This window comes from Ochotona curzoniae, unplaced genomic scaffold (genome assembly GCF_017591425.1).
Source record: "Ochotona curzoniae isolate NIBS_2020 unplaced genomic scaffold, NIBS_Ocur_1.0 contig_4895, whole genome shotgun sequence".
Classification (NCBI taxonomy): Eukaryota; Metazoa; Chordata; class Mammalia; order Lagomorpha; family Ochotonidae; genus Ochotona; species Ochotona curzoniae.
Genome location: NW_024466413.1, coordinates 364,384 through 388,881, shown reverse-complemented (window position 1 = coordinate 388,881; position 24,498 = coordinate 364,384). Strand labels below are relative to the sequence as shown.

At 53.2% G+C, this 24,498-nt stretch overlaps 1 protein-coding gene across 1 annotated transcript in view; it reads right to left on the bottom strand.

Moving 5' to 3' along the window:
• Positions 1-24,498, bottom strand: part of TRAPPC9 (trafficking protein particle complex subunit 9) — a 338,695-nt gene that overhangs the window by 95,963 nt on the left and 218,234 nt on the right. Inside the window, exon 20 of the mRNA XM_040988506.1 lies at positions 12,481-12,591. Coding sequence (XP_040844440.1) covers positions 12,481-12,591 — 111 coding nt within the window. The remainder of the gene's footprint in view (positions 1-12,480; positions 12,592-24,498) is intronic.

Genomic DNA, 24,498 nt, shown 5'->3' with positions numbered 1-24,498 from the left:
CCCAGCACAGGGTAGCAGCCCAAGAGTGATCGTGAGCCACTAATGGAGACTAAGAAAGGACATCTGACTAGGGATTGGGGTTGGACATAGGGACAGGGTGGTTGGTGGACAACAATAGAAGCTCTGGTGGGTTGGGCAGAGTGGGCAGAGGGGTACGTGTGGCACTGTCAGTCACCAGGGGGGCTGCTTCAACATCACAGGTGATGGTGAGGGCCCCTGGACAAGCCTCCACCCTTGGGAGGTAGTGGCAGGGAACCAGGTGAGGACTCGGCTCCACTGGCTCTGCAGGTGATGGAGCGACATCTAACAAGAAGTGCTGGAGGAGCTCAGGGCAGAGACAGGGCAGCAAGGACAGGTGATGGAATGAGCAGCAGGCTTCTTCCCAGGCAGCACATGGCTTGCCTTTCACTCACCAGTAGGAAGGGCACTCTGTGGCGAACCGGAAGGCCGGTCCCTTTAACTCCATTCTCCCAGCCTCCAGGGACACTCCCGGAAGGCGGCCTTTCCCGGGGAAGAGGGGACCACACCAAGACCCCCACTCAGCAACCAGGAGCCAGAGTGGAGGGTGGTCAAGGTCCCCAAGAGCTTCTGAGAAAAGCTGCCCCTAGTCTGAGCAGGGGACAGGCTCTGAGGGCTGGGCAGGCCATCTCTGTCTGAGGGGATGTCTCCTTTCTCTGGGCAGAGGACTCGTCCCCCACCGGAGTCTGCTGGCATCACTTTTCCTTATTGTGACAGCTGAGCCTGGCATCACAAATTCCATAAAAGCACAATTTCTGCGTAGCTGCCTAACAGTCAATTACACAAATGTGCCGTAATTTGTTCATCACGCCCTATTGTTGGACGTTTTAGTTGTTTGTATTGTTTCTGGGTCGTGTATAACACGGAAACAGGCGGCCGTGTGGTTAAGACTCGGCCTGCCGTCTGGAGCTCCTTCCCTAGCGAGTTTCCTAGGCAAGGGGAGCAGGGCAGCGCTGCCTGGTCTGGTGCTGGGCTGTGCACCAAGACAGGCGCCCCGAGGCGTGTTCGTCCTCATGGCAGCTAGGACCTCCGTGGGGCAGAGTGCCCACCTGTGACTGGGCGACCGGCGAAGATCAGAGGCAACTATCACTCGGGGTTCTGCAGCAAGGCCCTTGCCACACCCCAAGCACTCAGCCCCTGCTGTTCCACGTCCAGCACAGAAGCCCCAGGGCTGGAGGCAAGAACCAGCCCAGCCTATGGCAGGAATTCCATCCCTCCCTCTTAAATACCTGATCCTCTCTCAGGGTCTTCACTTGTGCATGGCAGGGGCTGCAGCAAGAGGAGGTGGAGGCCCCTCATTCCTGCAAGAGCTCCTATAACCTGGGACCCTGAGGAACCACTATCACCCAGGGACCCCAAGGGGACCCTGAGCTACGTCTTGAGGCAGCCTACTCAGCAGTGCCAGGTCAGACGGCAGACAGCACCCATTGTAAGGTACCTGCCAGGCTCTGGGACCAAACACAGAGACACAAGTGGGATGGTACCCACCCTCCTGCTAGGACCCTCCGCTGGCTCCGAGTGAACTCTGAAGCACGTGGCATCCCATGAGCCAGTATGACCACCTTGCAAATGACCAAGCATGGGGCTCAGCCACCACCAGGTCTGCACAGCTCCCACATTCACCTCTGCTAGACACACCATAAGTGGCACCACACACAGCAAACCTGGGCCGGAAGCCACAGCCACTGGGTGACGTGGAGGGGCCTTTGTGTCCACCTCCATGAAACAGGGTGAATGTCAGCACCCATCTTCATGGGGCAACTGCAGAAAACCACAAGGGAGGCACACCAGTTGAGTGCCAGGGTTAGGGAAGGGCATGGGGCCAGCCAGCAGGGCCCAGTCTGGCCATCATGCCCTGGCTGGAGATAGAATGTGCTGGAGGCGGGCAATCCATGCACACCCAAATCCACAGAACTGTTGGAGCTTGAGAATGCTGACCAACCACAGATTCATGGCACCACAGCGACTGTCTCACTGAGGGCTTTTGGATGCAGCAGAAAGCAGGCTGGAGGTCCCAGGCCAGGGATGCGGCCCCAGTGCAGGTCATGCCCCAACGGTGGGGAAGGGAGGGAGCACCAGGAACTTCTATGAAACAGGAAAAGAGGTGGGCATGGCAGGCCCCGGGTGACATGGCTGGCATGGCAGGGCCTGAGTGATGTGGCTGGCATGGCGGGCCCCAGGTGACACGGCTGGCATGGCAGGGCCTGAGTGATATGGCTGGCATGGTGGGCCCCAGGTGCCATGGCTGGCATGGCAGGGCCTGGGCCATACTGCCTGCCAGGTGGCAGCACATGCCCCCCTCTTCTGTGATGGGTCAGCTCTCTACTGAGGCCTCAACAATAGTACTTGCATGGTTCCTGAGGTCAGGGAAAACAGCCTGGCTGTAAGACAGCCACTCCTTGAGCTCCTTTCCAGTCCCTGAGACACAGCCCAGCACCCTCCAACCTCTGCTCTGTCTTGCCTGGATCCTCTGGCCTCCTGCAGGCACACCTCTGATTTCAGGGCCCCTCTTACATACTCAGGTTCTGGGATGGTGAGTGAGGCCTCTGCCCTGGAAAAGGCATCACCTTGCATCCCCCACCACACACACAGATAGATGCTGGTCCCTGCTGCTGCTGTGGTACCAAGGATACAAAGTGCAGGAGGCATCCATTTGGGCTCGACACCTGTCGATAGCCGGTAGTGGCACAGAGGGGAAGCAATGACAGAATGAAGCAGGACAGGAGCTTTAGCATGGAGAGGGAGGCTGCTCTGTGCCAATGGGTGCCTGTCGTGGGCCTGGGAAGGAGGGGGCTCCCACAGGCTGACAGCAGAGGGAGACACAGGGTACATGAGCTCACCCCACAGCCATCTCCACAGTGTCCCCTCCCAGAGGGGCCTGACCTAACCAGCCAAGAAGACACAGTCCTGGCTGTCCCCAACCCTTCCATGTTGGCTATGAGTTCTCGGAGAAGCCAAACTCCCATTCAGGAATGGCAGGTCTCTTCCAGAACTGTTGTCAGACCCCCCAAAATGGCACAGGGATCAATCGATTGCTACTCAGATAAGACACGGTTGTGGTATGGAGGGAGACACGACAAGACTGGGTCAACTCAGACACTCAGCCACGCGCAAGAAGCGGGTTAATTTCCATGAGCACCCTCACCAACTGTGAGCGGGTATGTTAGCACATTTGTTCAAGCAGGGAATGCCCCTCCCATCCAGCTGCCCAGCAGTGACCCCAGTACCCCCTGGACCTTAGCTCCAGCACTGGAGGAGTGTGCGGGGGGCTGGGAAGCTCTCCGAGGACTTGCCTTGTTCTCCTCCTTGGGGTGGCTCCTGTGGGTGCCGCTGCCTGCCACCTTTCTCCACCACTTCTCACAGCGAGGAAATAGCCCACTCATCAGTACTCCCCACCCCCAGCCCCTAGTACGGGGCCTCGCCTGCTGCCACGGTCAGAAATGACTGGTCCACTTGGAATGTTCGTGTACATTCTGGAATGTTCCCTGTGTAACTTACAGTGCTGAAGGGGGAAGGGAAAGGCCCCAGTTCTGCCCTCAGAAGAACAGGGCCGGCGCTCACTGCTGGGCTGGGTGCTCTGGGTACAGGAGCCACCATCCAGGTGGCAGGAAGTCATGTGCTCAGATTCTTGGGGCACAGAGGGATATGAGACGCAGGACAAGCCCCTTCCCCTCCCACAACACCCCTGCCCCCTTGGCGTCCGTCCCTCACTAGTGCCAGGCACACAGTGAGTTCCCAGCAGGGACTTGCTTCACAACCGGAAGCAGCAAGGAAAGCCAAGTGCACAGAGCTCCCCGTGGTGAGCATCTCCGTCCAGAGCCTGACACAGACGCAGCCAGCAGGACTCCTGGGCCAGTCCCTTGATTTGGCCAGTCCTAGGGCTTCTCAGCCAGGTGGTGGGGTAGAATGCAGTTCACAGAACTGGTCACCCTCTGCTGGCACTGAAGCCCACCATACCTGGTTGAGCATGCCACGGCAGCATCAGCATGGGGAAGACCTGGGTCTACCCTGAACAGGTGCTGCTGGCTCACAGCTCTTCCGAGTTAATAAACTTCACGCGGACTCTCTGACAAGCTAAATGGCTGCACCCAGTCGGCCTCACTTCACCAGGTGTGTGGTGCCAACAGCTTCAAGGAGCGAGGCCTCCCCTCCCGGCGCTGCCCTGTCACCCTCACTCCTGTCTTGTTCTCAGGTAGGTACTTCTCATGCAGCACGAAGCATGTTATGGCTGCCACCATCCCGGGGACGAGATGAAGATGTTTCTGAGCACAGTGTCCCCTCCTACCCCGGAAGTACATCCCCTAAGGGACGAGTCCAGCGGTGCCCCCCAGAGGAGACTCTGGCGAGCACCTCACCCTTGTTGCCTGCTCCCTCCATGGTCTCAGCCGCATCTCCTCCAAAACCGAGCCAAACACGGTACTGGAGGCTGGAAACAGGAGACTGGGGCGAGGGCAGCGGCCAGGGGCCCTGGGCCCGGGAGATGGAGGTCTGGCGTGAATGCTGTGCGACAGTACACTCAGCTGCCTCTCGGGATGCCTGTGTCCTCTCCCAGAGTTCCCATCAAGTCCCAACTCCTCTGCTTCCCATCTGGCTTCCCGCTGGCGCACCCAGGAAAGCACTAGATGATGGGTCAAGTGCTGAGGTCCGTGCCACTCATCCAGGGCCGGAGAGAGCTCCTGGCTCCTGCCTTTGGCCTGGCCCAGCCCTGGTGTGTGCGTCAGGGGAGTGAGCCAGAGAATGGAAGACACCTCCTCCTACCCCAACCTTCTCTCTTTTAAGTAGATAAAAAGAAGCCTTTTAAAATAAATAACTAAAACTAAATAAATAAAATAATAATAATAATAATAATAACTTGGCAGGGAATATTTGGGCTCTTAGGTCATCAAGGTCCTTTAGGTGTGAAACCGAAGCATTGTCAGAGGCCGGCACAATGGAGTGTCATATTAAGCCTCCACTTGTGGTGCCGGTATCCCATATGGCTGCTGGTTGGGGGCCAGTGGCTCCACTTCCAATCCAGCTCTCTGCTTATAGCCTGGGAAAGCAGCAGAGGCTGGCTCAGGTCCTTGGAACTCTGCACCCCCATGGCAAACCCAGAAGAAGCTCTTGGCTCCCAGTGACTATGGCAGCTGGCACACAGAAACACTGCCCAAGTTACCATGAGCCCTTGGGTCCCAGGCCTTCCCAGCCCTGAAACAGGTTCCATGGAAGGTGTACAGATGGCATTGCCCCCTTGGTGGCTGCAGCCGTCCAGCCCCAGCACAAGCCAGAGCCACTAGCCCCAGGTCTGGGGCTCCCTCAGTTCCCCGGGGTTCCTGGAGGCTTCTAGATCCGGCCGGGCAACCATTTCCAAACTTGAGACAGGAAAACATCCCCTGTGTTCTGTTTTGAGCTACAGCGGGAAAGTCTGAAGATTTCTGAGGAGGAAATGGGGAGGAATGGGGGTACACGTGGTGGTTTGGGGATTCCCTGCAAGGGCGTGTGGAGGTCAGGCAAGTGGACCCATCAAACCAGGCACCCCCCACCAGCATGAGCCCAGAGGCACCCTGGCCCCCGCCAAGGAGACCAACAGAACCAGTGCTGGAGCCCGAACTGAGCAATCACTCAGAGTACTTGGGTCTCTAAGTGCCTACCACTGACTGAGCAGGAAATAGAGCAAAAGAAAGAAGCCAAGAGGAAAGGCAACCACCACCACAGGCATGACAGTGGCAAAACCCTCGGTGGAGCCCCTGGCCTGCTCTGCAAAACCCGTGAGAGACAGGCGAGCCGGAAATGTGCATGGAGACACTTGCACTGGGGCGGGGTGGGCAAGGCTGCCGCCTGCCGTGCCAGCATCCTGTATGGGTGCCAGCGCAGGTCCCAGCTGCTCTGCCTCTCTCCTTTCTCCACTGCCCCTTTGCTCCATCACTCCTTCTCTCTCAAACACTATTTTTCAAATAAAACATCTTTTTAAAAAGTGGGTGTGCAACCTATCAGCTTCCGCAGTCAGAACTGCAGCACACACAGAGATGCTCGGCAGTGTGCACCCTGGCTGGAGTGCGGGGACAGTGAGGGACTGCTGGTTTCAAGAGATAACAGGCTACTGTGGCTTTTTTTTAAAGGAGCTCCAGCATTAAAAATTCAAATAATTACAGATGAAATAACATGAATGCTTGGATTCACTTCAAAACGATGCAGGAACAGGGAAGCGGGTAGAGGTGGAGGGGATGGAAGCACGTCTGCTGGCAGGAGCCCCATACAAGGGACATGGAGGCTCATATCATCAGGGGTTTCTGTACACGTCTGGAAACCTTGTGCGACTTGCGTGGGTTGCGCCACCACCCGCAACAACCTGGCTGATGGATGAAGGGATCTGAGAGCCAGGGGTGTGCGCGAGCCACCACAGCACACTCAGAGCGTGTGCAGGCTGAGCTGTACACGTCACCCTGGGACACCCTGCCAATTGAAGCTTAGTGCTGGAGGGGGATGCAAGTGAGGGCGTCGCCTTTTGGAAAGCTCCCCAGGCAACTACAACACGCAGTAGAGTGTGTGAGCCTCCAGTCTGACACGAGCAGACACGGAGGACAGAAAAACTCAATCCTGGGGCCAGCACTGTGGCATGTGGAGTTAAGCTGCAGCATGCGGCGTCAGCATCCCTTAGTCCCAGCTTCTCCACTACTCATCCAGCTCCCTGCTGATGTACCTGGGAAGGGAGAGGAAGATGGCCCAGGTCCTTGAGCCCCTGTGCCCATGTGGAAGACCCAGCTGGGGTTCCAGACTCCTGATCTTGACCTGGTCCAGTCCCACTTGTAGCAATTTGAGAAGTGAGCCAGTGGATGGAGGACCTCCCTCCACTGCACTGCCCAGTAACTCTGCCCTTCAAATAAATGAATAAATCCTAAAAACGGGAGGGCAGGAGCTAATTGTGTCTGACAGAGCCGCCCTAGAGCGAGGTGCTGTGTCCAGCAGGGATGCAGGGAGCACCTGAGACGTGGGCTGGAGGCTCTGCGGGCACAGAGAACAAAGCTTGGCGGAGTGCGGTTCTGCTGCCACTGGCCCCACTACACACACCTCGGAAACGAAGAGCCCCTGCAGACCACGCAGAAGCTCACGGCTCCCTGCTGGCCTGTGACCTGTGAGGTGCCAGAGGTGGGTGGTGGCACAGCAGGAGGAAGAAGCTACTGTTCTCTTCTGGGGCTTCCTGGTGCCCTGATGGCTTCTGTCTAATGATTCCTGCAGCAAACAGGAACCAGCCAACAGGAACCTTCCTCAGAGGGCTGAGGGGCACCGCTATATCCCCCAAAACTCACTTGAATGAGCCCACCCCCTTGCCCAGGTGCCGAGCCATGGGATGGTATGGACCTGTGGCTCTGTTCCCACCAGCCACCACCTGTTCAGCTGCCCAGACCAGGATGCCACCCAACCCTTGACATGAAGTCCTCTCTGCAGAGTGACAGTGTGGTTCCTCGCTCTTGCCAGACAACAAGACAACTTCCTTTAGATAGCTCCCGGCGACTAGGCGAGCAAGGCTGCCGACATGCGCTAAGGGGCAGTCTGCACGCTAGCCACACCAAGCTCCAGCCATGGCACATGCGTGGGCCACAGGGAGGGCACAGCCCAGGGCTGAGTGCCAGAGCAGAGACCCAGACGCTCATAAGGAGGTATCAGCTAGCTCCAGAAATCAGAGACTTACATGTGTGTGAGGGTTATCAGGGAATTTCATTTTAATGGTTGGATAATTAACCATCCCCCCAAAAAGGTGGTAAAATGATTATCATAACTTAATTCTCCACTAAGTTTGTTCCTGCCGGTGACACTATTTTTTTTTCTTAAGAAATTCACACCATCTCCCTCAGTAAGGCCGCCCACCGTCCCTGGTCACACTGGGGAGGGTCGCCCGGTTCGGGATCTCCGCCTGAGTAACTGGGGCTGATGTTGCAGCGGGCCCTGTGCACTCATCCTCAGCTTCCTGGCCCTGCCCACAGCCGGCCCTCACTTCCTGGGACGTGAAAGTCACTGCAGGCGGTGGCGGTGACTGGCACTGTGGCATGCCGGAGATGCTGTCAGCACTGGAGACCAGCACCAGGCACAGGCACCCAAGGGTGGAGCTGGCACAGAGGAGGAGACCACGCACTTTTGCAGGCACACTGGGGAGTCACTTACTTCCAAAGGGGTCAGAAGACTGCTCCTGAGCTTTGGGGCTCCCCCACAAGCTTATCTGTCATGGTGAGACCCCAGAAGTGACAGCCACAGGGAGTGGCACGTTAGTGGAGGTGAGCCCAGTTACAAACACATATTCTCCTGGACCAAGCCCCAGAAGCAGGATCACACCAGACATGCGCCAGACCCCTAGCCTCAGATCAGGGAGAAATCAGTTCTCCCAGGGGGTCAGACATGTTCCACGCTGACATCACTTCCTCCAGGAAGCCTGCCAAGCTGCCCTCCCTGTGCCCTCCAGCCTGGGGCGGGGGTACGTCCTCACCTCCCTGTGTCCTGTCCCACCAAGGCCTGTTGTGTGTTTCTCTTCCTCAAGGCAGTGAGACAGAGCTCAGACAGGGCCACATTCACACGGGGTCCTGCCTGCGGGGCGGGTACCAGGCACAGCCTCAAGGAAACACTTGTGCAAGCCGAACATCTGGTCTGTCCCCGCCTCCCTGTCTTCTGCTGGTTGAGGTGAGGCCCTCCCTGGCTGAAGGCAGCTGGGGGGAGGGAGACCTTGCAGAGCAGGAGGAGGACATCCCGCCCCTGCAACACACGCAGCTGCAGCATCCCCAGGACTGCGCCAGGCCCTGCTCGGCAGGAGCAGGCTTCCCACAGCGCCAACGCAGCAGGGCCCCAGCCTTTGGCAGCGGACAGATGGGTTCCCACTAAGTGACTTTGATCAATTTATTCAGCTTGCTTATCTAGAAAAATGAGGACAAAACCTCCCACATGAGGCTCCGAGGGGTGCGAACGTGTGAATGAGCCTTCACTCGGGAGGGACACCGAGCTCTCCTGCAGGTGTCACCTCCGATCCTGGGCCCCTCCCGGCCCCACCCCTCCAGAACACCACACTCTTTCTGGCTCTTAGACCAGGCTGTACAAGCTGCACCCAGGTCCCTGCCAGCCCCACCCCCAGACCTCTCAGCAAGGAGTGCTGGCAGCCGCTGGACCCTTCTTGGACACCTGACCGTCTGAGGAGCAGCAAGGGTGCTGTCCCGCACCCCCAGGGTGGCGCTGATGGAGAAGTCCTAACTCTGGGATGGAACAGAGCAGAGGCACCAAGCTGGGCCTCGTCGGAGGCAGGATGGTGAGACGCTTTCCAGCTGGCAGGAAGGCACCGCTGCCTGCACCTGAGTCCTTTCAAGGCCCCAAGCAGCTGTGAGACCCCTAGCAGACTTGGGAGTGGCCAGAGGGGCGTCCCTCATCCAGGCACTCGAGCCTCCCACACAGGGACTCAGGCTCATCGGTATCTTCAGCAGCAGGTACAGTGGGAAACTGCCAAACTCAGCTCCAGGAGACACTGTCCCTCTGCTTGTGCCCCCACCTGCCCCCGCCAGCTCTGTGTGTCACATGGCAGGCGCTGCTGCTCCTCGACCAGGAGGGTCTTTACTTACTCATCTTGTCACTCCTGGAGCCTGACAATGACCTTGCTCGGTAAAGTATCAATATTTATTGAATGAATATTTCAAAAGAATGAAAGAATAAAAGAACATGCAAATTAGGAGATATCAGAAATGAGGATTTAAGTTTTTTTTTAAAAAAAGCTTAATAATAAAGGAGCCTGAAGCACAAGACAAAATGGCAATTATTGGAGGCTGTTAATATCACCAGCTTCCCACAGCCAGAGCTGGGGCAAGCCAATGCCCTGCCGCCTGCAAAGACTTGGCAGAGCTATAGGTGTGATGTCAACAGAGACGCAGGCTGGGGTCCTCCAGGAGAAGTGCAGCTTGTCCCTGCTCAGACACCACCAAGCAGGGCCACAGCCCAGACAGCGCCGTCCACTCCCAGGAGCCCGACACACCTCGCAGCACGCACACAACGGAGTCACAGAGCCCACAGTTCCCTGCAAGGATGAGAGCCACAGCCCTTGGGGAAACAATGTGACCTGCCTCCTCTCAGAAAAATCCCAAGGGCCACAGAACTTGCAGACCAGCTGGAAAGACAGCACTGGGGACAGGCCGTCCAGCCATGGCCACATTACCAACGATGGCATTAAACATGGACACCCAGGAAACCGCCTCCAGGTGAGCACATTAGCATGGAAATGGAATAAATGGCCTATTTACACAATGAAATCCTAATCAAAGCCACTATGAGAGAATCCATTTATGATGGGCTGCAAAGCACATGGCTGAGTTCAAGTTTTCATGACACATAGGCTCAGGGTACACTTAAATAAGAGACTGTTAGAATTATGATTCCTCATGAAGGACTATGCTATTGTAACAAAATGGGAAAAATCTGATGGGGGTAGGAGTTTGGGGGGTGACCCCAGCCTGTATAAAATTGTACCACATAATTCAAAATTAAAAATTAAAAAAAAAAGACATATAGGTGTGGGGTATGGGGCCATTTACATCACAGTGAGATGCAACTCTCAAAACCAAACATGCTGTAGGGTTATGGATGTGTATCACCAGCACGAACAACGAAAGAAGCCAAGTTTGAAGGCACCAGCACAATCGCCTCCTGAATCGAAACTCGCCCAGAGAGGAGGGGAGAGGTGGCAGTAGCTGGGCAGCCGCCAGGCTGCTTGGCTTGTGCTTTCCAACACTTTCCCACGGACAATGGCAAATGCAGCAGAAATCTGAAAGAGCCATCCAGCAACTCCCCTAGTGGACACGACGCTGGCCACACAGCCTCACACCTGCCCGGGCTCCCCTTGCTTCACCCGTGCATCCCCTTGCAGCCAGTCATTCCACCTGTGTTTTATATGTCTCCAACTCCATGGATGGCATCCAGCACACCTGTCATTAACTAGAGCTCTTAAGTTCTGTTCACAGCTTCTTCTCTGGATGCGAAATTGAACAGTGAGGCATGCAAATCTCACATGAATATTTCCTGGGCTCCAACAGGTGTGTGTACTCTTCGTGTGACCCAAACTCCCATGGGATCAAAGCCACAGGACCATGAGCTAGGAAATCACGGAGTTCCTGCCCAGCCAAGCCCCACACCGCCCTCTCCAGAGGCCTCCTCTGCCAACCCAGCCTTCTCCGCCACAGCGTGGGTAGGCTCATGCTAGGCTTTCACATGAGTAGATTTGCACAGCATGGGCTAGTGCGCCACAGGGTCCACGCAGCCAGCACAATGACCGTGAGCTGGAAGCAGGTGGGTCATCTGCTCCCCACCCATGCCCAGGCCCAGCCATGGGTGGGAGGTAGGACCAGAACTTCTCCATCGTCCCACCATGCTGCACAGCCGGTAACATCACACTGTGTCCGTCCCTGACTGGATCCTTCTGTGGCTGCAGAAGGGGAGGCCGCAGCAGGGTGATAGGGAGGAAAGTACAAGCCTGCATTTCAAAGCGATGGTGCTAATCCACATCCCCACCACGGGGTCCCAGTGGCTGCCACCCTCACCACCAACAGGCCCCCTCACCACCATGGGGTCCCAGCAGCTTCCCACCCTCACCACCAACAGGCCCCCTCTCCACCACAGGGTCCCAGCAGCTTCCCACCCTCACCACCAACAGGCCCCCTCATCACCAGCAAGTCCCCCTCACTACCACAGGGTCCCAGCAGCTTCCGCCCTCACCACCACGGGAAACTATTTCCTTTCATTTTAATCAAACGCCTGCGTAGCCACACCTCCCTCAGGTTTGCACTGGCATTCCCTTGTTGATGGGGAATGATAAAGCAGTGATTTCTTAAGGGACTGCATCTTTTTAAAACAAGAGAGGAAAGAAGGAGACAGGGAGAGACAAGAGAAGAAACGCAGCGACCCGTTTACTCTAACTTCGGACACTGCGTGCTACTTTCTAGGTAGTTTTCTTCACGTCTGAAGTCCCTATATGATCCCAGCGTCCCCCTGCTAATGCTTCCTGGCACACAGGGAGGCCTAGTAGGGAGCAGGTGGGGTCCCGAAGAGTAGCTTTGGGCCTTCCCAGGATCACAGACCTCACCCTGTCCTAGGGACATGCCCTTATTTCCCCTCATGCCATTGACCTGTGTGCCAGTGGCAGTAACTCCTCCAACGAGCCTGATGCTGCAAAAACAGTTCCCAGACAAAGGGCAAATGCTGCCAGGCCCTGCTTTCCAGGGCAGAGGCCACGACGCCCTCAGTGGCAAGACACAGCCCAACATGCAGCTGCCTCCTCATGCCTGGCTCCAACACAAAGCCACCCTGGACTCCTCGGTCACTGAATGAGAGTGACCACTTCAGCACCCCCAAGGGCAAGGCCTCCAAGGGCACGTTCCCTTGCTGGCCTCCTCCACCCAAAGTAGGTGAGGGCAGCACAGACAAGGCCCCTGCCGGGGTGGCCCAGGGGTCTATGGGCACACTCACCGCTGGCACTCGCCGGCACGCAGGACCAGCTCCTCGTCGCTCTTGGCACTGACTGTCAGCTCTTGCTCCGTGGCATTGAGGACGTCCAAGAGCAGGTGGCACTGCCGAGTACTGTGGTGGGAGAGGAGAGAGAATTCAGAACTCAGACTAGCCCTGTGACCCCACTGTGCCTTCTTCCTCTCCCAGGACTGTTCCCCACCTGAGACTGAGCCCCAGCAACCTCTGTCAACCCCTCAGAGGGGACACATGGATGCACTCTAAACTCAACGAGAGTGTGAACAGGCAGTGAGCAGCAGGTAGGCCCCAGCCCTGGCACGTGGGCTGTGGGCCAAGGCCCTGGATGGAACTCGAGCTCTCCGAGACGCTGCCTGGTTCACACATAGGAGACTGTGGGAAACACCTGCCTTCAATGGCACTCCATAAATGCAGAGTCAGGATCCCTCCTGCTACCAGGTGTGGAGAGGGGCATTAGGCACAGGAACCCAGAGACCTGCACAGCACTTCTTGCTTGTGCACACATTATCCACCAGCGCCTGACCCTAGGGCTCCATCCTGCCCCCTTTGTAACCTCGGAGGACCGCACAGGCCCTCCCTCCTCCTACAGCCCCACACCTGTTGCCTCTACCGCCCAAGTGCAACGGGAGACACTCCCACCCCATCACACCTGACAGCATCTTCCATTCCCAACAAACAGTGCCTCGAAAGGAAGGTGCTGCCATCATCCACAGCCCCTCTCTCCCCGTCCTTCCCCTCCTACCCCAGGAAGGACAAAGATGACAAGGATAGACTCCACCAGCTTCAGGCGGCAGAGCAAGGGCCAGAGGACGACACCCAGCTTGCAGTAGCTGGAGCCAGCTCCACCTCCCTCCCTCCAGACTCTGCCGTTCCCCATCCAACATAAAGAGCCCGAGAGCATGTACTTCGTTTGTGCTACATCAGCCAGGTTGACATTCAGTGCACTGACAGCCGGCCTAACACAGTCACTCTAGAATCCCAAATTCCAAGTGCCACAGCCCATGCCAGACAGGCCACCCCTAAGAGCTTGCAGATCCCAACGGGTCAGCCGCAGAGGAGATAGCCACAGGGAAGCAGCCATTACCCCTTCCTGGGGCGCAGAGCAGGGGACTCAGACACAAAGATGTGTGTGTGAACCAGGACTGGCCCAACGTGCTTGCACAAGGCGTGCGAGTGAGCTGCTGCATGAGGCAAGGCAGCAGGCATGTGCTGCATGCTGCTGGCTGCTGACAAGGAAGGGCAAGGAGGGCTGAGGCCCCGACCCCTACCCTGCTCCCAAGGCCACCCACTGACAGCCCCACCGTGAGGTCCTACCCACCTTGTTCACGCTGGAGCTTAGGAGTGCTGGTCTGATAATTGAGGTCAAGACTTGGCGCCCTTGAGACATCGTGACCATGTCCCAAAGCCCAGAGCATCCTAAGTACTGTCTGGAGAAGGGAGGGAGTTAAGGTGCCCAGGGTGGAGTCACATGGGCTCCACGTACACACGTGTACACGAGCACACACTGGTACGGGCATACTCACACATGGAGGACGGAGATGCCATCCCAGGACACTGTGAGCATCAGTGTGCCCACACCAGGGCACATGTGTTTTCAGCTGTCATGTTCACACTGGCTACTCCCGGGCTCTCGGGTGGGGGCCTCCCAGAGCCGTTCTTTGCCCTGGGGAGTATTTTTCAGCTCTGACACCTGCCTGCACATGACCACCTTGCTCAGCTGACTCAGGTTGCAGGGAAATGAGCTTCCAAGAAGGAGGACTCATCTATGTTCACCACGACCTCCCGGAATCCTTCATCACCAAGAAATGCCTCATGGGAAGGCCAGGCTTGTGAAACATTGGTCATACCACGCAGGCATTAAAAAGAATAAAAATCCTACCATTTGCAACAAAATGGTCCTAACTAAAGACCATTATGCTCAGTGGAATAAGTCAATCCCAAAAGGACAAATGTATGGGGCCCGGTGGCATGGCCTAGCGGCTGGGGTCCTCGCCTTGAGCACACCGGGATCCCATATGGACACCGGTTCTAATCCTGGCAGCTCCACTTCCCATCCAGCTCCCTGCTTGTGGCCTGGGAGGGCAGTCGAGGATGGCCCAAAGCTTTGGGACCCTGCACCCGTGTGGGATACCCGGAGGAAGTTCCTGGCTCCTGGCTTGGGATTGGCACAGCACTGGCTGTTGAGGCCACTTGGGGAGTGAATCATGGGATGGAAGATCTTCCTCTCTGTCTCTCTTCCTCTCTGTATATCTGACTTTGCGATAAATGAATGAATCTTTAAAAAGAAAAAAAAAGGACAAATGTATGTTCTCTCTGATAAAAGGGAACCTTTATGCAAAATACAAAACAGATTATGAGTGAACTCATAGGTGAGGTGTATGCCGGAAGCCAGCACACCAGGATGTGATGGTATGCTGGCATCTCCACTCCTGAACGAAGGAGGACTCCCAGTGAGACAGACACACCCTGACAACAGGACACTAGATTTTCTACCTTGGTCTATACCTACATGCCATCACACGCTTAAATAGGAGAATGTTGAACGTGTAACTGTTACTAAAGGACTATACTACTGCAATAATATGGGGGGAAATGGGGAGGGAGAAAGGGGAGGGCAAGAGGGGAGTCGTTTTTTCTACAAAGACGTATCATGGAAAATAATAACACTTTTCTAAAAAGACAGAATAAGGCTCTAATGTGTGTTGCTTGCACACACAGGAGGGACTGCTGAGCAGGCTGCGTGGGGGCGAACAGCTTCCCTACACGATGTGGTCCGTGGCCTCATATTTGCTTTTCTGGCTCACCAGCTGAGTGCGGGGTGCCTCAGTCCAGTGTTCCCTTCGCATCTAATTGTTGACATTATGATACACTGGCAGGTCCCTGTTTACTGCTGCTCATAAGCCAATTCCCTCGCCCAGACGGCGGTAGCATTTTTGGCCCACCATAATCTCATTTACTCTGTGTATTTTTCCATCACACTTGGGATGATTTTCTTGGAGGCTTATGTTTCACCTGGACATGAGGGTTATTTAAGAAAAAAAAAAAAAAAGATTGTACTTATTTATTTGAAAAGTAGAGTTACAGAGAGAGAGAAGGCTACCTTCCGTCCATTGGCTCACTCTCCAAATGGCCACAACAGCCAGGACTTTGGCCAGGCCGAAGCTGGCCAGGCCAGTTGTCAGCCGGAGCTGACAACTCCATCTGGGTCTCCTAAGTGGGCACAGGGGTGCAAGGACCCACACCATCCTCCACTGCCTTCCGAGGCACATTAACAAGGAGTGAGGTTGAAAGTAGAGCATTTCAGAGCACGAACTGCGGCCCACAGGGGTTGCCGGCATGGCAGGCGTCAGCTTAATTTGATGTGTCTCAATGCTGGCCCCATGGTTGAGCATTATTCTTTTTGTGAGTTTGCTCTTGAATACATCTTTCTGAAGGGGAAGCCCAAGAAAGCTTCCTGGAAGAAGTGAGGTCACAGGACCAATCTCTTGGCCTGGCATGGAGGAGACAAGGCAGCACAAGTCCCACAGCATGAACATGGAGGACTTGGTGGGTCTGGGGTGAAGCTGGGCAGCACATGCTCTCTCACAAGTGGGGGGTCATTAACCACTTTAGCAAACCATCAGCCCAGAGGGAGTCCTTCCCACTGATGGGGCAGGCTTCACTTGAGGGACTCCGGGTAATGCTGGGCTCCATCTTAAGTGAGGCATCCTGTCCCAAACCCCACTCCAGCCCCAGACAAACACATACCCAGCCAAGAAAATCGCATCCTGCTTGGCAGGAATGCTCGAACTCCTGGCTAGGCTGTTCAGGCATGCCTAGACGAAAAATGAATTTCATCTGGTACAGTAACAACACCTTTAAAGCCAGTAATTGTTTAATCCTTAAGGTAGTTTCGCATTAACTCAGCCCCCTGGACCCCTCCTGCTTTGTGGGTTTTGCCTTTATAAACCCGCTCTTCTGCAGTTCGGGGTCAAGAGTTCTCAGGGCAAGAGTACCCTCTGCACTGTTGGCAATATGGATTCTCAAATCTTAATCAGAGCGTGGCGCCCCTCTGCACCAGCTCACTTGGCTACAACCCCACAAGTTGCCTGCGGGATGCACAAGTGAACTACGCGGGCGGGATTTGTGCTTTAATGGAAATCGCATGCCCATGATTGAGGGGGTTGAGGAAGTTTACAAAACATAATAACAATCTTAGTCAATTGGTTTTTGATAAGATGAGAAAGAACAGGTTCAAAAAAGGTCGTTGAACAAAAGGCTGGAACATTCAAAGTCAATAATATTTACATGTATCAACTTTGTTAAACAGAGCCACAAGATTTTTTAAAAAGTTCAAGAAAATCAACTGACAAGAACAATGAGGTACAAACTGCAGGCACGGGCCTAACCCCAAAAGCTCAGGGGCGTGGATCATGGCTCCACTCTCCCGAAAACTGTGACACTCCCCATCAGAGCAGGGCAGAGACGGGCTACACCCAAAAGATGGGAAAGCTTGGCATTTGTAAAGCGACCACTTGCTAAACTTACACAAATTTCCTGTTAACAATAAATCCCGATGGAATTGTGCTTTCAGTGGACTCAGGTGCTGATTCCAGTATTTACTTGTACAAAAAAGGGCCAAGAACATGCGAAACAGTGCAACAAGCAGATCGTGGCAGGGCGAGGGCCTTCTGGCGGCTGGGCCAGCCATAAAGGCTTACCAGCAGCAAACAGGGCTGGGGTGGAGATAGACAGACACGCGAGTGAAAGGAGACGGGGCCCAGGAAGAGTGGGGAATGAGACAGCCCTGTCCATGAAGGGGTCTGCCCCACCTCTCACCATCAGCACAGATAAAATCCTCACTAGCTTGGGTACTGTCCTTCAGGTAGAGCAGAAGCGAGCCCACCACCCCACCAGGCCAAGCTGATGCTCCCATCCAGGATGCTTAGAATGTAAAGTCACCCTAACCTTGTCTCTGCCAAAAACAAGGTCAACACCAGCCATGATGACTGCATGTGGCACGCCACACCCATGTGCAAACCGGGAGCTGCTGCCTGCTCCCATCCCCCAAGCCCAGTGCTGAAGGCCGTGCCTGGTGCCCCTTTCCCTCGCATGGTCACCCTACCACATGGAGGCAGTCCCGGGCCCGTCAGACTCTCCCCCAACATATAAAAAATGTTGACTAAACTAAAACTCTCTCCCCTCCGCCACCACCGCCCCAACTGCCTTCTAAATCTGCCAGGTATCTACCCGAATGCAACAATCATTAGAGAAAAATACAGGTGAATAGATCATGACCTTGGAACAGAGAAGTCCTCACGTGAGAAGAAGACTGAAAGATGAGGCGACACAAAGCCAAGGACTGCAGCACAGGGAGAAAGAGCAAAGCCGAGCAAGGTGGACAACAGGTGCACACGGTGCTGCAATCTGTCCGCCTGACAAAGGGTGCTGATCAGCAACCTGGAGGGAACTGTCCTAAATCCACAAGAAAGACGTCATCTGGCAGCAGGCCTCGCAAGGGCACGAGGGAATCCCAGGGCCAGCAGGTAGGAACAGGGTCCAGCCAGCAGCCAGAGACCAAGACACCATTTCCCTACACACCTACTGGGTATCGCAGCAAGCAACACAGAGATGCCCCCTCCACGCTGGCAGGGTGCTAAGCAGGTATGGATGCCCCCTCCATGCTGGCAGGGTGCTAAGTAGGTACGGATGCCTCCTCCACGCTGGCAGGGTGCTAAGCAGGTGCGGTTCCTCAAAGCCGAAATGAGCACAGCTTGCTCAGTGACCAGTCAACCCCATTCCCACTTGATGCAGTTCTTGGGTCAGTTCAGAGTCTGACAGAAGGACATACCCAGGAATGCCCACTGAGACCCTCTGGTTATAAAAGCAGGAAGGACTGCACCTCAGACAGCTGAGCACAGGCCTGGCAGTATAGCAACACAGGAACCCCAGGCAGAAGGGGGTCTGAGGCTTCAACAGCTGCATTCCTTCCCATGGGAAAACAGTGTGCAGACTGGATACCATAGCAGGCATTTAGAATGTTCCAGAAAGCCCAAGAGGCTCAGCACAGCTGAGGCAAGGTACACCTGCATAAATTTGGTTGCCTTGGCAATGGCTAGAGCAAGAAAAAAATGATGGGTTGTGATGTGCAGAAAGGCAAAAGATTTACATGATACAAGATTTAAAACAAAAACAGTGCACCTTCCGAAAACATAACATGGGCTTAAAAAAAAATGAACTAAGCTTTGACAGCCAAGGAGTCCTTCCAGAAGAAAAGGCACTTGAGACATCAAAGACAAGAATGCAATCCTATGAAAGTCTGGGGGGGAGAGCGTGCCAGGGAGATGGGCACTTAGTGCAGACATCGCAGGGCACAGTGTGGCCATGCAACAGAGCACACAAAGTGTTTAGTGCAGACACTGCAAGGTGCAGTGTGGCCAGGGAATGGAGCAGGCAAAGCAAGTGGTGTCAAATTAACAAGGGGCTCTGGGAAACACTGACTGAACTTGTGGCATTGCAGGACAACATGTGGAAAGTCCTAGGCAGAAGGCCAACAATGATCAGCCTCTGCTGGAATAAGCGGAGAGTCCCAATTCTGACAGCTGCAGTCCCCAGGGCACAAAACACACATGCATATACCATGCTTACAGCCCAGGACTCAGAAAGCAGCCCACAGTGAGGGACAAGGGGACAGCAGGTATCCTGTCCACCCAGCACCAGGTGGCCTGAATGGAGGGGACAGCAGGTATCCCATCCACCCAGCACCAGGTGGCCTGAATGGAGGGGATAGCAGGTATCCCGTCCACCCAGCACCAGGTAGCCAGGGCAGAGGGGCATGGGTGGGCAAGGCAACAAGGCAGTCTCTGAGGATCTTCCCATTCCTTTGTTGCCAGCCCAGGGGGCAGAGAGCCTCTCAGCAGGGACCTGGGAATGAACAGGCACCCCCCGCTCCCTGACCCGAGGGGTTCGGGTCCCATTCCACGTGCCCCTCTAGGCCCAGTGTTGAAATGGCAGAGGAAAGTAGCCTGAGATTACCCAAGAACCCCTGATCCCACCATGGAGCTGAGCAGGGGAGCCAGAGCCTCAACAACAGACCCCGGACTTCGGCAGTGAGTCCCAGGGTAGAACCCTGGGGCATGTGCATGGGGTGGGAGGCTGCTCCAAAGGGCATCACAGGTGCTCTGAAACCCCAACTGCAGCACAGGCCTGGAAAGGCACTCCAGAAACAGGGGCAGGGAGAGGAGGAACAGGCAGGAAAGGAAGGGAAGTAGAAGATGAAGAGAGGAGAGGGTGAGGAGGTGGGGAAAGGCGTTAGGGGAATGAGGAGAAGGCAGTGAGAAGACCAGACCTACCTACCTGCTAAGCCTGATCCCAACACTCTTAGGATCCCAAGAACCCAGGTCTCAAGACGTTGTATTCAAAACATCCTCAACACAATCCAAAACTACTTCAGGTAGAAAGAACTGGGAAAATGTCAACTCACCAGGAAAACGATAAAGCCGCCAGCAACAGCCTCCTGCTGACAGTTTTCCCAAGAGACAAATGCGTGAACACAAAGGGGAACAGCCAGGAGAGAGAGCAGCCTTGGCGGAGGAGGAGGGGACCCAAGGATGGAGAGCACCAGAGAGAAAGATCCCCGGGGGAGTGAGTCCACTGAGGAATGCCAGGGCGTGAATCAGAAAGGACACCATGCATCACCCAGCTCGGAAACATGGTGCCCAACAGCAAGAAACAACTCAAGGGTACATGCAACAACTCAAACAACTCAACAACTCAAGGGTACCCGCAGCATCCACCAAGACCCAGGGACCAGACTACACAGATAAAGGACCTCCCTCCACAGAAAAGCAGAAGCCTCAAAAGTCAGCTTGTGGACTGTGCAGGAAGTAAATTAGTAAATCTGGAAACAAATTAATATATCGCCGATGAAAATAACACAATTGGAGGGGGTGGGCAATCATCCTATGCAACAGTAACAGCCCCCAAAGTTGTGCCAGAGGAGATGTGTAAACCAATTAAAAGAATACAACTTTCAAAGAAACAATTGCTGAAAAATTCCAACAAATATGGCCAAATGCATAAAGCAATGCACACATCTCAGCACACTCCACGCAAGGGAAGGGAGAGCAAGCCCTGCCGGGTTGGACATCAACACACCTAGCAAGCCCAGCTCAGACCAAAGCCCACCCAGGGAGCACCTGCACAGACGGCCCAGCTCAGACCAAAGCCCACCCAGGGAGCACCAGCACAGACGGCCCAGCTCAGACCCAGGGAAATAGAGACAGAAAACCAAGGTGTCTCAGGAGAATGTGTGAAGTACAAGAGCAGAAGAGACAGCTCTCAACCTCCTCAGTTGATATCCAGGTGAGCAGGCAGGAGGGAGAGCTTCTCAGAGGGAGGCTGAGACAGCCAGACCTCACCAGGAGAATCCATACAGAGTGCTACTCAGTTCCCCATAGCCAAACACCTCAGTTCCCCACAGCCAAACACCGTTTCCTACAAGGTCAGTCGTGGGGGGTCTCCTCCTGCTATGTGGCTATTTGCGCTCAATCTGTTATTTTATGCCATTTTGTTACACAGCTAACATCTTCAACTGTGTCTCTTCGTACAGTTGGTTTAGTGGTTGCTGTGTGGTTATGGTATGCATCCACACCTTTTCATAGTCTGTTTGCAAACTGCCTCCTCATTTGCTGGAATGTGGATTCCCAAAGCAACACAGCTCCTTTCAGGTCTGTCTCCCTGTGTCTGTTATAACTGCATGATTGTTACACAGCACAAAGTTAACTCAGACAGTGCTGAACTTTTTGTTGAGTTCTCACATATGTAAGATATATAATACAGATATCTGCATAAGACGCCATAGCTAGCAGTAAAATTATTTAAAAATCTAATTAGGTAGGTGCTATCTACAATAAATCCACTTTGAATATAGTGATATGGATAACTTTAAGTAAAAAAGTAGAAAATGGCATGCCATGAAATACTAGGATACATAAACAAAAAGCAGACACTAAGTGACCCAATCTGAGCATTTCAAGAACTACATTAAATATAAATGGCCTAAATTTTCCACTTTATAGAGATCATCAGAATGGATTATAAAATCATTTAAAAACACAACCAAAGGTTATCTCCAACACAAACCACTTTAAGTATAGTGATACAGATGCGTTTAAAGTCAAATAATGGGAGATAGGATAGTGGTGTGACAGGCAAAAGTCTCCATTTGAGACGCAGCTTCCCATACAGGCAGTGGTCTGAGTCCTGGCTGCTCCACGTCCCATCCAGCTCCCTGCTGATGAACCTGGAAAAAGCAGCCGAAGATGGTCCCTATTACCCACGTGGAGACTGGGATGGAAATCCCTGCCCCTGGCCCATCACTGGCCACTGCAGCCACTTGGGGGGTCAACATTGGATGGAAGACCTTGTTTGCCCTTTCTCTCTCCTTTTCTCTGTAACTCTGGATTTCAAATAAATAATTCTTTAAAAACAAAAGATAAAGTAAAATAGAAAATAATATCCAAAACATTAATGAAATAAAACAGTGCCATATTAATGTAAGAACACACATCAAAGCAGGGGAAATTAGCTGTGTTAAAGGGCAATGTTATATGATGACACCACTAATTCATCAAAAACACACAACGGTTTTTAAAGAATATGTGCCTAATAATAGAGAATCAAAATACAAGGATAACAGAGAACTAAAAGTACAAGTGAGCAAAACCACAACTACTTGGACCTCAGTGACACTTGGTGAATACCCTGCCCAACTCAGGACTATCCATCCAGAAGGACCATTCCAGAATTACTAGGTCATGACAAAGGTAACAAATCAGGAAATGCAAAGTATGTTTTCAGACCACAACGGGGGATAATCTGAAAGTCTATGGCAGAGGGGCATCTGGTCAATCTGCAAATACTTAAGAATTAACCCATAAAGAGGAAGTCTCAACAGAAATTCAACAAAAATAAAGCAGAAGCTATAAACAAAATTAGTGGATCCAAGGCAAGTCAGTGCTTGGAGGAGTAGCTTAACCATCCAAAGGTTACATTGGAAGAAATGCAAAAGGGTTCTAACTCAGCAAGCTTCTATCTAACAGACAAGAATAACAACAACAAAAACCCTCAAGTAATCAGAAATCAATGAAAATGAAGACAGAACAATCGAGGAAATCAACTAGAAATAATTCTTTAAAACAGAACAACAGGGGCGTGTCTCCAGCCTAGAAGTTCAGCGCAGAGTCCTGGGGTGAGGCGCCTCACCCCAGCTCCTGACTCCAGCTTCCTGCCAATGCCGACCCTCGGGCACAGGGAGTGCTCAGGAACTGGGCTCCTGCTGCTGGGAGAGGCCTGGAAGGAGTCTCCAGTCCAGTCTCAGCCGTTGCAGGCACTGACGGATGGAGTCAGTGCAAGGGAGAGCTGAGTGCTCGGTTCACCCGCTTGCTCTCTCTCTCCTCACCCCCCACCCCAAATCAGTCAAATAATAAAACTGACAAATCTTTAGCCACCGTGACAAAGGTAAGGAGAGAGAAGACATAAATGACCGATATGGTGAGTGACACGGGGACCACTGCGTCAACCATCCATGTCATCAGGAGGAGCGCAAGGAGCTATCACCAACAGCTCGACTCGCACACAGGGGACCACGCAGGCAAAACAGGTCCAAACAACTCAGATCCACCCAAGGAGAAGCAGGTAGCCCGCAACGTCCTCTAGCTGTTCAACAAATGGAATAAATTGCTTGTAAAAAAAACTTCAGAGAAAAAATCTCTAGGCCCAGCGTGCTTCCTGCTTTATTTTACCATAAATTTCTGAAAAAAAATAATAATTCTAGTCATTGTCTTCCAGCAAATAGAAGAAGGAGACTAGCACCAAACTACAGAAGTAGCCAAGAATAAAAGGAGCACACATCCCCACGCTCCCCCACACAACCAACACAGCACCAATGACCTCAGAAACCGCTCAACACAGAAAATATGGAACAAATGTCCACCTTTATTTATGCCTTTAAAAAAACATCCAGACTCATCACAGGGAAAAAAATCCTGCATCTGACTAAAATAAACGAATAAATAAACCTTCTGTGAAAAATACAAAACATTGATGGGCAAGGTCAAAGACCCAAATAAGCAGAGGGGCACAAGTGCACTGGCAGCAGAACACAATACGCTGCCCGGTCCTTCCCAAATCCATCCACTGATTTACCACAATTTCAATCAAAATTCTACAAGGACAGTTTGAGAGAACTGAAAGCCTGTTGCGGACATTCATGTGGCCATACAAGGAAAGCAGCAATAGACAAAACAATTACAAATGAAATGGGAAAGTTGGGGGGACAGCGTGAGATCCACAAAAACACTAGCAGAGTTCCGTGCCGCAGGGGACGCAGCTTGCAAACACGAGGACAGATGCGGCCATTTCATTCTTGAAGCAAACAGTGCTGGGACAGCTGAATATCCGTGTGCCAAAAAATAAAAATCTACCTACACTTTGCAACTTAGACAGAAGTTACTAAAGATACATATATAAATGCAAATCAAAATGACAGAATTTTCACAAGAAAACATAAAAGAAAAATTCATATAACTAAAGGTTGGATTCCATTAGAGAAAAAAAATTTAAATTAGACTACAACATGATTTAAAATTTTTGTTCTACAAAAGACACTAGAATAAAAAATTAAGTTACAGATTCAAACAAAATATCACAAATTACATATCAAAGGGATTACATTCTAAAGAACTTTCAAAACTCTATGGCAAGAAAGTAAACAGCTGAAAAAGAACTAAACAAACACAAGTTAACAGCGCCACAGGTCCTGAGGGTAGGCAAGAACACATGTTTAACACCACACCTGGGAGACACAGACACAAGCTGAGACACAAAACCACCGTGCACCTGCTGTGGCAGCTTGGAAACCGTGCCGACAGCACCGTGGCTGATGTCAGAGCAGAAAGCCAGAACCTCACCTGCTATGCACACGTGGCACTGCTTCAGGCACAACGGAGTGGCATCCCACAT